The sequence below is a fragment of the Oncorhynchus mykiss genome, chromosome 10, assembly GCF_013265735.2.
Source record: "Oncorhynchus mykiss isolate Arlee chromosome 10, USDA_OmykA_1.1, whole genome shotgun sequence".
In the NCBI taxonomy this organism is placed as follows: Eukaryota; Metazoa; Chordata; class Actinopteri; order Salmoniformes; family Salmonidae; genus Oncorhynchus; species Oncorhynchus mykiss.
This window is the reverse complement of record NC_048574.1, coordinates 36086042-36104437: the sequence shown is the minus strand read 5'-3', so window position 1 is coordinate 36104437 and position 18396 is coordinate 36086042. Positions and strand designations below refer to the sequence as shown.

General features: G+C 41.3%; 1 protein-coding gene across 4 annotated transcripts; it reads left to right on the top strand.

Annotated features, from left to right (window-relative positions):
- Positions 1-1789: 1789 nt before the first annotated feature.
- On the top strand, positions 1790-18143 carry LOC110533762 (long-chain-fatty-acid--CoA ligase 4). 4 transcript variants are annotated; one of them, XM_036990167.1, is made up of 15 exons: positions 1790-1854; positions 5654-5887; positions 6183-6360; positions 6486-6595; positions 7778-7916; positions 8212-8362; positions 8671-8794; positions 8917-8988; positions 9198-9337; positions 10046-10218; positions 12454-12528; positions 14057-14245; positions 14461-14575; positions 17414-17571; positions 17729-18143. In XM_036990167.1, the coding sequence occupies exons 2-15, from the start codon at positions 5660-5662 to the stop codon at positions 17884-17886; spliced, it is 2010 nt and encodes a 669-aa protein (XP_036846062.1). In that variant the 5' UTR covers positions 1790-1854; positions 5654-5659; the 3' UTR covers positions 17887-18143. The 4 variants fall into 4 exon arrangements, with proteins under 4 accessions (XP_036846062.1, XP_036846061.1, XP_036846063.1 ...); XM_036990166.1 differs by having other exon boundaries at positions 1801-1854; positions 5329-5887; XM_036990168.1 differs by having other exon boundaries at positions 1810-1854; positions 5651-5887.
- The last annotated feature ends 253 nt before the right edge of the window (positions 18144-18396 follow it).

Sequence of the window (18396 nt, the reverse complement as noted above, 5' to 3'; positions counted from 1 at the left end):
AGTTGTAGAAACATTACAAGGATGATCAATGGAAACAGGATGTACCTGAGCTCAATTCTGAGTTTCATAGCAAACCTCTGAATAGTTATGTAAATAAGGTATTTGTAAAAATGTCTAACCTGCTTTTGCTTTGTTATTATGTGTAGATTCAGGACAATGTTTTATTTAATACATTTTAAAATAAGGCTGTAACGTAACATCATGTGGATAAAGTCAAGGGGTCTGACTACTTTCCAAATGTATTGTGTGTAGAGCAGTATTTTATATATATATATATATATATAATAAAAAATATTATTTTTTTTACCCCCAATTGTGCACCCATTGGGTCTCCCAGTTGCGGCCGGCTGCGACAGAGCCTGGACTCGAACCCAGAATCTCTAGTGGGACAGCTTAGACCACTGCGTCACTCGGGAGGCCAGCATTAGTTTATATAGGATGAGTCATGACTAGAATACAGTATATACATAAAGTGGCTAAAACCGTATGTAAACATTATTAAAGTGACCCAGCGATCAATTACTCCATGTACATTGGGCAAAACCGTCTCTACGGTGCAGGGTAAAATACCGGGTGGTAGCCGGCTATTAACCGTGACTACGGGCAGGGTACTGGGCGAAGGCCGGCTAGTGGCGACTCTAACATTCTTATGGCCTGGAGATATAAGCTGTTTATCAGTCTCTTGGTCCCAGCTTTGATGCACCTGTACTGTCTCCTAGACCTAGATGGTAGTTGGTGAACAGGCTGAGGTCATTGATGATCGTCTTGGCCTTCCTGAGACACCGGTGATGCGTTGGGATGACTGCACCACCCTCTGGAGAGCCCTGCGGTTTTGGATGGTGCAATTGCCGTACCAGGCGGTGCTACAGCCCAATATGATGCTCTCAATGGTGCATCTGCAGAAGTTTGTGAGGGTCTTAGGGGCCAAATTGAATTTCTTCCGCCTTCTTCACCACACTGTGTGAAGGCACCATTTCAGGTCGCAAGGGATGTGCACACAGAGGAACTTGAAGCTTTTGAGCCACTCAACTGCGCCATGTCTGTGGATGGGGGCGTGCTCTCTCTGCTGTCTCCTGTTGTCCATGATCAGCTCCTTCAATGGAGGCGTGCTCTCTGATGTCTCCTGTAGTCCACTATCAGCTCCTTTGTTTTGTTGCTCTTGAGGGAGCGGTTATTTTCCTGCTATCACTATGCCAAGGCTCTCACCTCCACGTAGGCTGTCTTATCATTGTTGGTCTTCAGGCCTACTACTGTTGTCATCTTTAGCACACTACACAAAGGTGTCTTCAGATACCATAACATTCACAACTTTAAGTTAAAATGACTACTGATACAACTTCTCTCTTCTGCCAGTATTTACTATTTATTTCAGTAATTTACACACTTAAGTTGGCTGCTTTCAATATATGTGGGAGATTGATCATTCAAGCAGCTTTTCCTATGTTGAACATTTGAGGGAGAGAAATATCCTCCATTACCAGTATTTTCATTCACAATGTAGCAGAGTGTAATGTCTGAATATCGACTTAACTGCAATGTATATTTCATACAGTAAAATGTATTGCTTAGTCTACAGTGATCTTGTATTACATTATGACTCACCTCATTCACAAGTGTAAACTAGAGTCAGATGAGATTAGTTTCTTATAACTGGTTGAAATGCATATAAAGTGTGACAATATTATCAAACCTAAATTAAACCAAAGCATCAAATAGGCATGGTCTTCAGACCCATTCTCATTGGCTCCGAGAGATGGACTCATATGACGTAAAGTTTCCGGGTTAGTCTCTTCGTTGGAGGTTACTGTCGGTCATTCATCCTGACGCGGTCCTGCTGACGTCTCGGTTTCTGAGGTAAGTATACTAGCTAGGGAAATGGCTCAGTAAACTGCTAGATAATCTGTTATCATCATCTTATTTACATACATGTGGCAATATTTTATAGTAAATGTTTTATATCCAATGTAAGAAAGCTATCTATGCCAACTTCATTCATATATTTGTTTATGATGATGCGCCTATGGTATCTGGCCAGCGCACGCTGCCTCGCTAGAAGCCACAATGTGACATTTTTGTTGCTAGTATGTTTTATTTGCTAGGCATCCGACAAAACGTCATAGTAATTTTCTCGGACATGTCGTTTACATTTTTATTCAGCAACGACACCTATTCATGTCAAATACATGAAGCACATCATGGGTGTCTTGCACAGTGCCGCGTGGGTCTCAGTTTTCAAACATCATATTGGAGTATAACAGTTGCCCGTTTTTTTCCCTTATAGATATGTGAACAATGATCGTACATTTGTTGGGATTAATAGCACGACTTTCAGATACGAAACTATGTCAAGGGAGTTGACAGAGATTACTCTCGGTCAGACACGGATATGGCTTCACTCACTGGATAATTTTTTTTTTAAAAGTATATTTTATAGATGTCCATCTCAAAGGCATGTAACATTTCCCAATTGTATACAACTAATGAACGTTTGAACAAACTATATGATGTGGGTTATATACAAGTTTATATATGGGTTATATATACACCACACGTGATGGTGATATGATGATATGGTTTATTCACCAAGAACAAAATGTAATATCGATAAATTTATTTGCAGTACCAGTCCTAATAACAGGAGAGAAAATGAATGCAAAGTCTGGTGGGCACACTTCAAATCAGTCATCACCCTAAATTGTTTTGATCGGGTGTTTGTGTTACAATTCGTACTGATGTTTGATGTAGACTTGTGTTTAAAGGCTTGAGCTACAGTACAAGGCTTGTATTGCTAGTTTTGTATATTTCTGGCATGTGTTTTTATAGACACAGCAGTAGCATTGATTATCCTTTCTTACAACACAGCCTTGCTATGAGTCTTGGTCACGTTTCATGCGTCACACAGTATTCTTCAGTGTGTGAAAGGTCATTGACATCACCTCAAGGTGAATGTATTTACCAATTACATGCTTTTACGCAGTGGTGTAAAGTACCTAAGTAAGTCTTGTCCTGTTGTCCCCTCTATGACTGTAGAAAGGAATCTCATCACTTCCTGTCCAATACAATCTCCTATTGGATTAGAGCAGTTGTGGGTGGAAGCAGGAGAATGTATGTTAGCTCTGAGTGCAGCTGAGTTTACCAAAGAGCTGAGACTAGGGGTGAAGAATCTACAGTCGTTTTGTGTACAATAAACATTGTCTGGACTAGGCTATTTGTTCAGGAAAAGAGGAAGACCTGTGTTTTGTTAGCTTTCCTTAGAACAGTAGGTAAGGTAACCAATTTCTTCTCTTGTTCATTCTCTCAAAAGGGTTGCATTGTTTCGGGCTGCTCTTCACCGGTGTAGTGTTTTTCAGAAGTGTGTGCATGTGGTCTTTCCTCTGCCAAATGCATGATGCTCTCCCACAATTCTGATTCTGTTTCAAGGGCTGATATACCTGATACCTGCCTTTTTCTAATGCATATTTGAAAGTGGTAGGAAGATATTTTTTCTCTCACTGAATAAAAATATTGATTGAAGAAGGAATTTGTCCTGGCTAATTCCTTTCGGAGTTGTTATGCCTAAGTGTTGTTGTGCCTATGTAGTAAATGGAATTAGGCAGATCAGTGGCACATGAGCACGATAAGCACTTGAGCCTTCATTAGTACATCAACAGGGACTGTCTGGAGGGATGTCAAGTGACAAGCATTTCATCATCAGGGCAACATAGCAGATCATGATGCAAGCATTACAACATGAAAAATTGTACAAGTTCTGATTCTGTCGAGGCATGCTCAGCTGCTAGTTACAGTAGCAGCAGTAAGATCAATTCGATAACCTTTTCAATGGAATGTAGGTCTTTTGACACTGTTCCTCTGATGTCAAGCTGACCTCCATTAGGCTACATTGTGGCTCTCATTGTATTATATGGTTTGATATGGTTTGGTCTAAATGTTTTACTGAATAGTGGATATAAAGAAGAAGATGGACTTGAGGATAGGGCTCAACTCTTTATTTTCTTTGTTCAGGGCTTAAGATACAATTTTTGTTTAGGCTTGGATAAAGTCGTGAATAACATTCTGTGACACTTTTACACTTTCTAGTGTGCTGGTATTGCTCTTGCCAGTTGCCATCTTAGAATCTTACGCAATGAAATAATGTGCTTACATGGCTTACATGGAACCTGCTTTCGATATACTTGTATTTCCTTTATTTTGGCAGTTACCTTTAGGTCCAAAGGGTTGCCAAGTGGCACCAGACATTTGGTGAAAGTAAAAGCAAAATAAGAAAGTAAATGAATGCATTACTGATATTACTTACATGTTTAAAATATTTTACTAGTAAAAGGTTAAGGTTTCATGTAGGCTATGCTGTCTATCTCCCATTTAACTTAACCTAGCCTAACCTCTTTGGCTTTATAACCATTCTGCTGAGCTCTGTCTTCTTTGTATTTCAGTCTTTTCATTTAGGCCTAAGTCATTCTCAAGGGGTATTTTCCTAGGGTAGGCCTAGTGGTTAACACGTTGTGCCAGTAACCGAAAGGTTGCTATTTCAAATCCCACATCCGATAAGGTGGAAAATCTGTCGATATGCCTTTGAACAAGGCACCTAACCCTAATTGCTCCAGGGTCGCCGTTGATAATGGCATACCCTGGCAGTGGCCCCAACCTCTCAGGGAGAGTTGGGATATGCAAAAACACATTTCCAATTCACACGTGTATAATAGGGCAAATATAAGCACCCAAATTGTTATTAATATTATTATTTATTTATTAAAAACTTGTTGCTTATTCTGATTATTCTATCTTATAATTGTTTCTCCGTCTTAACCAAGGCACCACCAATTGGCATAAATAAATACAGGTGTTCATTCAGCTTTTTAAAACACTGACCTAACATTCTTCCAGTGCTAGGAAATGATTGCACACTGCAAGCATCAATTATAGATAAGGTAAAAGATTGTCAAATCTTAAGTAACATTGACCAAACATGGGCCTAGATGTTTGTGTACAGCTGCATCAGCCATTGCAGTGCTCCATTGAAACTCAGCTATTTTGTCCAGCAATACAAAAACTATAATGATATATATAAAATGCAGATAGGTTTTGATGCATTGGAATATATGCTTTGACATGAAACGCATTCAAAACAAATAGTCATTCAGTGTGGCTTGTCTATAAATTAGATTTTGCATTATAAACAGTGCATACTTGTGGCTACTGGCTAGCTCCTAGCTGTAGTGCTTCAATATGACTAACATGCTTCTCTCTCTCTCCAACTCTCTCTTTCTATCCATTTTTTTTCTTCTTCCCCTATGCTGAACAATTCTCGACCAATCACCCTTCTGTCTATAGAGCTAGCATCACAGACCTCTTGTGTCAAGCCTTTCCATTGAGTCGTCTGGGTGCATGTGCTGCTACCTGGCCCATCTGTAATTACTGTACTGCCACCTGCCGTGGCAATCTTTCCACGACCTGAGAGCTGAACCGTCTGAACTCTCCTTGAAGCAGACACTTCTGCCTCGAGTCTCTCTTTCTCTCCACTTCTGCCTCACCTTCAACCATGATGTTCAAAGTTGACATGCATTACATAGTCTTCTTGCCTGTGTACCTGTTGATGTGGCTGTACACTCTCATCACGTTTATCCCATGGTATTTCCTCACTGATGCTGGGAAGAAGAAAGCCATGGCCAAGAGAGAGAAAGCCAAGTCCACCACAGGCAAAGCAGAGGGCCCCTATCGTTGTGTGGAGAACTTTGACAACCTGGCCCGGGAGGACTTTGAGGGAAAGGACACTCTAGACAAGCTGTTTGAGCATGCAGTGCAGCGCTTCGGCAACACAGACTGCCTGGGTACCAGGGAGCTCCTAAATGAGGAGAACGAGACGCAACCCAGCGGCAAGATCTTTAAGAAGGTAGAGTGAACACACACACTCCATCGCACCAGAAACAAATGAGAGTGCAGTGAAGGTTCTGTGAAATAAGTTACTTCGGTAATGTGACCTGAAGCAGGTTTGTATAACTTCATATAACATCTAACTGTCCTAGATTAAATACCCTCTTGTGGAGTAATTGAATCGAATGTCATAAACATTTTCACAGGAAATAACTTGATTTGACTCTCCAGTGGGATATTTTCCCCAGTGAACTGAAGGCCCTTAGTAGAACTAACCCTAATAGCCAGTTTCTGTGCTCTCTCCTCTGCTGCAGCTGATCCTGGGGGAGTACAGGTGGCTGTCCTATGATGAGGTGGACCAGATCATCAGCCATCTAGGTAGTGGACTGGCAGCCCTGGGCCAGCAGCCCAAGAGTACCATCGCCATCTTTTGTGAGACACGGGCAGAGTGGATGATCACTGCACAGGCCTGCTTCAGACGCAACTTTCCATGTAGGCATTGACTGCAACACATATCCCTGTTTAATGATGTAACACTAGCATATAAAGTAATATAACAGTAAGATAACATTGTGCTGTGTGTTTGCATTTAAACAACATGTTTGGTTGTGTTGCAGTGGTCACGCTGTATGCCACCCTGGGGGAGGAAGCGGTGGCCTTTGGGCTTAATGAGTGTGGGGCCACACACCTGATCACCAGCGCAGAGCTACTGGAGACTAAACTCAAGGTTGGAGATATTAGGGGAAATTAATGGTTCACATTCCAGCCTAACTACACACTACTGTTCTCAGCTCCTCTCTCAGTGGGATAGAGAGCTGGGTCTTTCCATGAAATGGGTGCCCTTTGCGTCCCTTTGATATTTTAAGTAGAAATTGTGCACGAATATTACATTTTAAAAGCCTATTATATTAAATGAAGTGTCCTTTAATATAGACCACATGGATAATTCAATACATCTGAATAAAGGCTTGCTAAAGTGACAAAATTATACATTTTGCCACGTCCCTCCGTCCACCCTGTGCCACGTCTAGGAAGATTTCAACCCATGGAATCCTAACATTTCAACAAGTTTCACCATCAGCCCTAGTTATTTCTGTTGCTTTGATAAAGTCCCAGCAATTAATTTAAGCGTTTTCCTCATTTTAAGGTGAACCCTATTAAATGAACTGAACTCTTGTTTTAATATGGTGAAACTATTACTTAAAGAAAAATGTTTAAAGAAACATTGAACATCTAATAGTCAGCGTGTAAAAGCAGGTGAGCTGGTTCTACTCTTTTGGCAATTTTCTGATGTTTTGTGGTGGAAAACTGAGCGGGTCGAGCATAACACGTCAACCCTGTTAACATTAGATAGACTAGAGATGTTTTAGCAATATTTTTTTGGGGGGGTTGAAACTTGCATTCAATTTCCACTCAATGTTGCACACAAGCTTCCATTCCCCCTGTCACGAGGGGCATGGCTGATTTAACATGAAATCACCAACCCTGTTACAGTCAGCCCTGTTACAGTCAGTCCTGTTACTTTATTTGGCCCTTACCATTGTAATGTTTGTTATTTAATTAACCTCTTGAGATGGAAAAAAACATTTTTTTTTTATGAATTTGAATATGTGCTCTTTATTACAGAATGTTAAAATTAGGAGAAATCCAAAGATTTTTTTGTTAAACCAAGTTACACTTCTCAAAAGGAATGACCCAGCTATCTTTTCAGACGGGATGAGTGTAATCACCTCCGTAGGTGAAGGAGGAAGTTAAAAACACATGGGGTGTTTGTGTGTGAACTGAGATGTGTTGTTCACCTGAAAAACAAACCCCTGATATCATCAAAACTTGAATGAACCCTAAAGGGCTGAGATTACTCATGTTCAAAGTCATGCCAAATAATGATGTCTTTCTATGTGTCTGACAGAATGTTTTGCCAGATATGCTCAACCTGAAGCACGTTATATATGTGGACAACAAGAGCATCAGCCGGACGGGCTACCCTGAGGGCATTCAGATCTACAGCATGCAGGCAGTACAGGAGTTGGGAGCCAAACCTGACAACTGTAGGTGAAAACACATCAACAGCACTTTTCATATACAAAACACAGGTCACACTGTTGGGTCACTGTTTAAGGACACCCTGTTATGTCAAACAGTGTTTGCACTGAAACTTGAGTTTACATATGGCCCAAATGCCACTGTAGAGATGGTAAAATGTATAAGCAGCTAAAAAAAAGTCTGATGAAGTATAATATGCACATATGCTGGAAGTTTAGTTTCCCACTGCGTAGTGGGAAACTGGCTTGGACTGTACCATTTATTTTCTAAGTATTATTAAGTGACGTGTGCTCCTGGCAGTGAGTGTAGCTGTGCAGCGCCCCCAGCCCACAGATCTGGCTGTGGTCATGTACACCAGCGGCTCCACAGGACGACCCAAAGGAGTCATGATCATCCACAGCAACCTGATCGCTGGCATGACGGGCCAGTGTGAGAGGATCCCAGGACTGGGGTGAGCAGAGCACTCTACTGCAGCGCCTCTATCAAGTGTATAACCAACATTTAACTAGGCTAGTCAGGTCTCTGCGTCACATTCCCATGTCAGACACAATGTTTTGAAACAGCAGACAAACAGTGTAATGTACTGATGATACCCTTGCCTGAACATGTTTAATCATGCACTCTTTTGACTGAACTTGATAATTAGATAAACAGTATTGTGGAAGTGCATAACCACTGTGGTGCAGGGTTACAGATATTGATGATGTAAAGTGCTGTCTCATCTTCATATTGCTAAGTTGTGTGTGTGTCCATGTGCAGGCCAAAGGATACCTACATTGGCTACCTGCCTCTAGCTCATGTGCTGGAAATGACTGCTGAAATCTCATGTATGACGTATGGCTGCAGGATTGGCTACTCTTCTCCACAAACACTCTCTGACCAGGTAATAAATAGACTCAGCACTTTGATCTAAAACGATAGAATTGATCATGCATATTCCAACCAAAAAAAAGTTTTTTGCAATGTTGGCAACATTCTGTTATTTTGATATCTTCTCTTTTGCAGTCTACAAAAATCAAGAAGGGCAGTAAAGGAGACTGCTCTGTGTTGAGGCCTACTCTGATGGCAGCTGTACCGGTAAGAACAAGCATCCTTCCTTAAACTGTCTGCTTATCGCTGATGTGTTAGTGTTCTATGAAAAGGCTCCGTTAGAGATTTGTAGAAGTCCGCTCTAGAGAACATCTTCTAACAGGTTATGTTTGTTCTTTCATAACTATCCTGCAGCATTGATGTCCTCTGTAGAGGGTGGAAGCCGAAATATAAGATGTTTATCTGTTATCTGACAGGAAATAATGGACCGCATCTACAAGAATGTGATGAACAAGGTGCAGGAGATGAGCTATGTGCAGAGGACTCTGTTTAAACTGGGCTACAACTACAAACTGGAACAGATCAAAATGGGCTACGATGCCCCACTCTGCAACATGTGAGTACACAAGGACACACACGCACACACACACACACTGCAGCATGTTTCTATCTACCATACACAATCCTGTGACATGCACATAGCTATAGGTCAGATCCCTGATACAAGATTAGTGCATAAATCAAATGTAATTGGAGACATGCGCCGAATACAGCAGGTGTAGACTTTACAGGGAAATGCTTACTTATGAGCCCATTCGCAACAATGCAGAGTTAAAAAACGAAGACAAATATTTGCTAAAAAAAACGAAATAGTAACGAGGCTATATTCGAGGAGATAAAGGAGGTCAATGTAAATTGTCCGGGTTGCCATTTGATGAACTGTTCAGCAGTCTTATGGCTTGGGGGTAGAAGCTGTTCATCTGGGATGATGGTGTTGATGTGAGCCATGACCAGCCTTTCAAAGCATTTCATGGCTTCAGATGTGTGTGCTACGGGGCGGTAGTCATTTAGACAGGTTACCTCTGGAATCTGTGTATTTTAAGTGTGCTGTATGTATGCTTGTGTGTATTTTGACTGGTTTTGGAGGAAACCATATTTTTGTGTCTGCCAGTCAATGCTGCTTATCAGATATCAGGGTGTCCTTCTGACTGATTAGGGGTGATTACGAAATAGCTCTATTTGATATCAGAGTGAAATTTCATCAGTAAACATGAACTAATGGTTAAGGTCGATGTTGATTTCCTTCCTCTGTCCTGTCCGTCAGGCTGCTATTTAAGAAGGTGAAGGCTCTGCTGGGAGGGAACATCAGGATGATGCTGTCAGGAGGAGCGCCCCTGTCCTCCGCCACCCAGCGCTTCATGAACATCTGCTTCTGTTGCCCCGTGGGACAGGGCTATGGCCTCACAGAGACCTGTGGAGCAGGTACCATCACAGAGGGTGAGTCAGGGCAGGCACAGGCATGGACTACTACTACTGGGGTCAGGGCATAAAATGAACACCCGTCAAATGCGGGTAGATTTTGGTATTGGTGGGTAAGAATGTATATTTCACCAGCCACATTGGTGGGTGGTCAATGTGCAGTGCTCTACAGTGAAATCATTTGCGAATAAAAATTGTAAAAAGTCCAGGATGAGCACATGTGGAGTTACGGTTAGAAAACTGCTGCAGTAGCTGTTTTCAAAGTATTTCTTCGGTTTTGTTTCATAGCTGCTAATTGCATGAAGACATAGGAAACCTGTATATCCCACCTCATGAAAAAAAACATTGCCTGACAGGGGCGCTGTGCTCTATGGGTGAAGTGCTGATATATTCATTTTTGGAGGCGCTGCGCACTTGCATACAAGTTTGTCTAATTTACTCAAAAGTCTACAAAGTAAAGTGAGACTTTGTCCATGTGTCTCTTGGCTATTTACATTATTATGTTCACAAGCTCGGTTGTTTTTAAACATTAGTTTTAGTCTGCTGCTTCAACTTATAGCAAAGAGACGCCCTATCCTAAATCTCACAGACACGTGACAGGACTCGAGTGGCCACGGTACCACTGTAACCTCCTGCCCTTAAAGGGGTAGCTGAACATTTTGATCCTGATATTTTGATTGAAAGACTCGGGTCCCAGAAAATGTACTAAAATTGAGCAATAAACCACAGTACTTCTTACTAATACATTTCTTGTTTTAGAAACATTACAGAGCATGATCATCTGTTTGTGTTTGTTTTTTTATGTAATATTTTGGCTGGTAAAAAATCTGAGTGGCAGGTAGATGTTTCAATCGTAGTAGTAGTGTGTAGGAGAATGGTGGGCGCTCTGTCATTTGAGAATCTTCACCATTGTGTTTTTTGTTAGGAAATTATACCTATGCATGCTATGGCAATTTTGGGCTTTAGCCAAGACAGGTATTTGAGAGCATGCTATTGCTCAGGCTTCTTTTTAATCTATTGAGTTGCCCTGAGAGTTTCATGTCTTTAAACACACATACTCTGAAGTAAATGTCTTTGTTGAAGCACCAACCTGTGAAAGGTTCTGTGATACTGGGATTGTTGATGGCAGAGGAATGGCAGCTATATTAAATATAACTATTTTACTTCAATCGGCTTTGCTGTTTAGGTCACACAGGTATTTGTCACTTTTCAGTCCATTCTGAATGTAGAAGGATACGCTATGCAGCAGTATTTGAGTGTGAAACATTTTGTCAAATGATGCCAAATAACCACTGGGGCCGATAAGGCCATATCATTTAACAGGACCTCAGGACATTGTTTCTGGGAACTTTCTTGGAAGGCAGAGGACAATGTACAAGCTCTTAGTTTAAAAACAAACACAGTATTATATTTGATAAAAAATGTATTATGTTTGCTATGATTTGATTTTCCTCATAGATCAAAGCAGTGTTGAAACTGTGTGCCTCCGATCTTTGGTCAGTCTGAAGCACAAGTACGTCTGTCGCTTCATGCCCCAGATGTGCATGAGCACTGATGCTTATTCTTTAATAAGAAACCTTGATTTGAGAAATATTCAGAGTCTGGTTTTTAGCCCTTGGACCATGCCTCAGGACTACCTGGCATGATGACTCCTTGCTGTCCCCAGTCCACCTGGCCGTGCTGCTGCTCCAGTTTCAACTGTTCTGCCTGCGGCTATGGAATCCAGACCTGTTCACCGGACGTGCTACCTGTCCCAGACCTGCTGTTTTCAACTCTCTAGAGACAGCAGGAGCGGTAGAGATACTCTTAATAATCGGCTATGAAAAGCCAACTGACATTTACTGCTGAGGTGCTGACTTGCTGCACCCTCGACAACTACTGTGATTATTATTATTTGACCATTATGGTAATTTATGAACATTTGAACATCTTGGCCATGTTCTGTTATAATCTCCACCCGGCACAGCCAGAAGAGGACTGGCCACCCCTCATAGCCTGGTTCCTCTCTAGGTTTCTTTCTAAGTTTTGGCCTTTCTAGGGAGTTTTTCCTAGCCACCGTGCTTCTACACCTGCATTGTTTGGGAGTTTAGGCTGGGTTTCTGTACAGCACTTTGAGATATCAGCTGATGTACAAAGGGCTGTATAAATACATTTGATTTGATTAGTGGGCTGGGTTACAGCCTAATACTGGCATCAAGTATTAAACTCTACGTGGTGTTTTTATTTATCTGTGATTGTGTGTTTTGACTCCAGTTGCAGACTACAGCACTGGGAGAGTAGGAGCCCCCCTCATCTGCTGTGAGGTGAAACTACGAGACTGGGTTGAGGGTAAGACAGTAAGCCTATAGAAACACACACTTATTTATGAACATTTTTGATAAAGTGTACTGCACTGTTGAGAAGAGCTTGCAAGTAAAAAATGTACTGTATTGTTTACACCAGTTTTCAAACCTTTTCAGCAGGGACACAATTTGTTTCCCGACATAATTTCTCAGGACCCCATTTTTTTCCCGCCAGCGTATCTGGCGAACACACCCAAAATCAAATAACACCGCCTTAAAATCTGTACATTTTGATTTTCACATCAACAAATATCGTTTGATTCATTACATTTTCATCTCATACATACAGTGCCCTCAGAAAGTATTCATACCCCTTGCCTCTTTCCACATTTGGTTGTTACAGCCTGAATTTAAACAACAATAATTCTCACCCATCTACACATAATACCCCATAATGACAAAGTGAAAATGTATTTTTGGACAATGCAAATTTATTGAAAATGAAATACAGAAATATCTAATTGACAGAGTGAAAAGAAGGAAGCCTATACAGAATAAAAACTATTCCAAAACATGCATCCTGTTTGCAACAAGTTCTAAAGTAAAACTGCAAAACATGTGGAAAAGCAATTCACTTTTTGTCATGAATACTAAGTATTTGTTTGGAGCAAATTCAATGCAACACATTACCGAGTACCACTCTCCATATTTTCAACCATAGGGGTGGCTGCACCATTGGCCTCATGGTAAAAATCCATGAGCGGTTTCCTTCCTCTCAGACTACTGAGTAAGGAAGGACGCCTGTATCTCTGTAGTGACTGGGTGTATTGATACACCATCCAAAGTGTAATTAATAACTCCACCATCCTCTAAGGGATATTCAATGTCTCCTTTATTTTTACCCATCTACCAATACTATAGGTGCCCTTCTCTGTGAGGCATTGGAAAAGCTCCCTGGTCTTTGTGGTTGAATCTATGTTTGAAATTCACTGCTCGACTGAGAGAGCTTACAGATAATTGGATGTGTGGGGCACAGAGATGAGGTAGTCATTAAAGAATAATGTCAATAACACTATTATACACTATTGCACACACGTAGTCCATGCAACTTATGTTACTTGTTAAGCACATTTTTACTCAACTTATTTAGGCTTGCCATAAAAATGGGGTTGAATACTTAATGACTCAAGACATTAATTTTTTCATTTTTTAAATTAATTTGTAAAAATGTCTAAACACTTTGACAATATTGGGTATTGTGTGTAGGCCAGATACCAAACATCTGTATTGAATCCATTTTAAATGCAGGCTGCAACAGAACAACCTGTATTAAAAGTAAAGGAGTGTGAATATGATGTTTTCCACATACATATAGTATGGATGACCTGGACATCCTCGTTTAGTAGCTGCCCTGTTTGCCTCCTTTGCTTGTTGTTACCGTATTTGCATGTGGCTCTCATTATGTGCCTTGATTAGTTTCCATGTGGTTAGTTTCTTCCTGTTCCAAACAATCCTTTTATTCAGCTATTCTCTACCACCATGCCTCACTCTTATCTTCCCACTGTGTTTCCAAGGTGGATACACCAGCCAGGACCAACCCCACCCCCGTGGAGAGATCATGATTGGTGGGCCCAACGTTACCATGGGTTACTATAAGAGCGAGCACCTGAACAATGACTTCTGGGTAGATGAGCAGGGCCAGAGGTGGTTTTGTACCGGGGATGTGGGGGAGATCCACTCTGATGGCTGTCTGCAGATAGTGGGTGAGTGGCTGAGAGGAGGTGGAGAACATCTGAGTAATAACACCAGTGCTCACTGTTCATTGCACAACAGCTGCCTCTCAACACTTTATGACCATGAAGTAATACTGGCATAAACTATTCAAATTGATCTAAACAATGCTAACTGCCATAAAACCTCTCAGTTCTATCCTGCCATATTTCAGTCTTCTCACTGACCCTCTCTGCTTTGTTTGTAGACCGTAAGAAGGACCTGGTCAAACTGCAGGCTGGAGAATATGTGTCCTTGGGGAAAGTGGAGTCTGCTCTGAAGAACTGCCCCCTTATTGACAACATCTGTGCATATGCAAACAGGTAACTCTTCTGTCTGCTTTATTATACCACATACACTACTGGTCACTTAGAAATGTCCTTGTTTTTTAAAGAAAATCACATTTTTTGTCCATTAAAATAACATCAAATTGATCAGAAATACAGTGTAGACATTGTTAAAGTTGTAAATGACTTGTAGCTGAAAATGGCTGATTTTTAATGGATTGTCTACATAGGCGTACAGAGGCCCATTATCAGCAACCATCACTCCTGTATTCCAATGGCACGTTGTGTTAGCTAATCCAAGTTGATCATTTTAAAAGGCTAATTGATCATTAGAAAACCATTTTGCGATTATGTTAGCACAGCTGAAAACTGATGTGCTGATTTTAAAGAAGCAATAAAACTAGTTGAGTATCTGGATCATCAGCATTTGTGGGTTCGATTACAGGCTCAAAATGGCCAGAAACAAAATCCTTTCTTCTGCTACTCGTCGGTCTATTCTTGTTCTGCGAAATGAAGGTTATTCCATGCGAGAAATTGCCAAGAAACTGAAGATCTTGTACAACGCTGTGTACTACTCCCTTCACAGAATAGTGCAAACTGGCTCTAACCAGAATAGAAAGAGGAGTGGGTGGCCCCGGTGCACAACTGAGCAAAAGGACAAGTATATTAGTGTGTCTAGTTTGAGAAACAGACGCCTCACAAGTCCTCAACTGGCAGCTTCATTAAATAGTACCCTCAAAACACCAGTCTCAACGTCAACAGTGAAGAGGCGACTCCGGGATGCTGGCCTTCTATTTTCAATGACGGCCTAGGAACAGTGGGTTAACTGCCTTGTTCAGGGGCAGAACAACAGATTTTTTACCTTGTCAGCTCGGGGATTCGATCTTGCAACCTTTCAGTTACAAGTCCAACACTCTAACCACTAGGTTACCTACAGTGCCTTGCGAAAGTATTCGGCCCCCTTGAACTTTGCGACCTTTTGCCACATTTCAGGCTTCAAACATAAAGATATAAAACTATATTTTTTTGTGAAGAATCAACAAGTGGGACACAATCATGAAGTGGAACGACATTTATTGGATATTTAAAACTTTTTTAACAAATCAAAAACTGAAAAATTGGGCGTGCAAAATTATTCAGCCCCCTTAAGTTAATACTTTGTAGCGCCACCTTTTGCTGCGATTACAGCTGTAAGTCGCTTGGGGTATGTCTCTATCAGTTTTGCACATCGAGAGACTGACATTTTTTCCCATTCCTCCTTGCAAAACAGCTCGAGCTCAGTGAGGTTGGATGGAGAGCATTTGTGAACAGCAGTTTTCAGTTCTTTCCACAGATTCTCGATTGGATTCAGGTCTGGACTTTGACTTGGCCATTCTAACACCTGGATATGTTTATTTTTGAACCATTCCATTGTAAATTTTGCTTTATGTTTTGGATCATTGTCTTGTTGGAAGACAAATCTCCGTCCCAGTCTCAGGTCTTTTGCAGACTCCATCAGGTTTTCTTCCAGAATGGTCCTGTATTTGGCTCCATCCATCTTCCCATCAATTTTAACCATCTTCCCTGTCCCTGCTGAAGAAAAGCAGGCCCAAACCATGATGCTGCCACCACCATGTTTGACAGTGGGGATGGTGTGTTCAGTGTGATGAGCTGTGTTGCTTTTACGCCAAACATAACGTTTTGCATTGTTGCCAAAAAGTTCAATTTTGGTTTCATCTGACCAGAGCACCTTCTTCCACATGTTTGGTGTGTCTCCCAGGTGGCTTGTGGCAAACTTTAAACGACACTTTTTATGGATATCTTTAAGAAATGGCTTTCTTCTTGCCACTCTTCCATAAAGGCCAGATTTGTGCAATATACGACTGATTGTTGTCCTATGGACAGAGTCTCCCACCTCAGCTGTAGATCTCTGCAGTTCATCCAGAGTGATCATGGGCCTCTTGGCTGCATCTCTGATCAGTCTTCTCCTTGTATGAGCTGAAAGTTTAGAGGGACGGCCAGGTCTTGGTAGATTTGCAGTGGTCTGATACTCCTTCCATTTCAATATTATTGCTTGCACAGTGCTCCTTGGGATGTTTAAAGCTTGGGAAATATTTTTGTATCCAAATCCGGCTTTAAACTTCTTCACAGCAGTATCTCGGACCTGCCTGGTGTGTTCCTTGTTCTTCATGATGCGCTCTGCGCTTTTAACGGGCCTCTGAGACGATCACAGTGCAGGTGCATTTATACGGAGACTTGATTACACACAGGTGGATTGTATTTATCATCATTAGTCATTTAGGTCAACATTGGATCATTCAGAGATCCTCACTGAACTTCTGGAGAGAGTTTGCTGCACTGAAAGTAAAGGGGCTGAATAATTTTGCACGCCCAATTTTTCAGTTTTTGATTTGTTAAAAAAGTTTGAAATATCCAATAAATGTCGTTCCACTTCATGATTGTGTCCCACTTGTTGTTGATTCTTCACAAAAAAAATACAGTTTTATATCTTTATGTTTGAAGCCTGAAATGTGGCAAAAGGTCGCAAAGTTCAAGGGGGCTGAATACTTTCGCAAGGCACTGTATCTACATAGGCCTCTATATTCCATAAAGAAATCTGCCGTTTCCAGCTACAATAGTCATTTACAACATTGTCTACACTGTATTTCTTATCAATTTTATGTTATTTTAATGGACAAAAAATGTGCTTTTCTTTCAAAAAACAAGGACATTTGTAAGTGACCCCAAACTTTTGAACGGTACTGTAGGTTTTACATTGATACCAAATGCATTTGTGGTTATGTTTTAGTAGTTATTCTACATATATCACCCCTAAAACATATTCAATGTGCATGCTCAAGTCTAGTCTATCATTTTATTTTCTCTTGCTTTTAGTGACCAGAACTACGTGATAAGCTTTGTGGTACCGAACCAGAAGCAGCTGACAACTCTGGCCAATAACAACGGCATAAGTGTTGCCTGGGAGGAGATATGTAACCACCCAGCCATGGAGAAGGAGGTCCTGAAGGCCATCAAAGAGGTGGCTGCCTCAAGTAAGGCTGAAACCTACTCTGACACATATCTTGTTAACTTGACTAACCAGATGGACAATAACGTAGAATTAATAGACACATAATTTCAGTGTGACGAGGGCTTTGCTCATGCCATGCATATCCCTTTTATATTAACCATTTCCCCCCCCCCCCCCAGTCAAACTGCAGCGTTTTGAGATCCCAGTGAAAGTGCGTCTAAGCCCAGAGCCCTGGACTCCTGAGACTGGCCTGGTGACAGATGCATTCAAATTGAAGAGGAAGGAGCTGAAGAATCACTTTCAGACTGATATAGAGAGAATGTACGGAGGGAAGTAGAGCCACCATCTGATCTAACCAAAGAACAGTTTCCTTACAACTTTCACCAGTGATGTGTGTCTGAATAATAATACTATTTATTTGTATTGTGCTTTTCATAAGCGTTATCTCAAAGCTCTACAGAAAAAAACCCACTTCAGTGTAAAAAACATTAGGAACACCTTAATATTGAGTTGCACCACGTTTTGCCCTCAGAATAGTCTCAATTTGTCAGGGCATGGACTCTACAAGGTGTTGAAAGTGTTCCACAGGGATGCTGGCCCATGTTGACTCCAATGATTCACACAGTTGTGTCAAATTGGCTGGATGTCCTTTGAGTGGTGGACCATTCTTGATGCACACAGGAAACTGTTGTGTGTGAAAAACACAGCAGTGTTGCAGTTCTTGACACACTCAAACCGGTGCCCCTGGCACCTACTACCATACCCCATTCAAAGGCATTTCAATATTGTTCCTTGCCCATTCACCCTCTGCATGGCACACATACATAATCCATGTCTCAATTGTCTC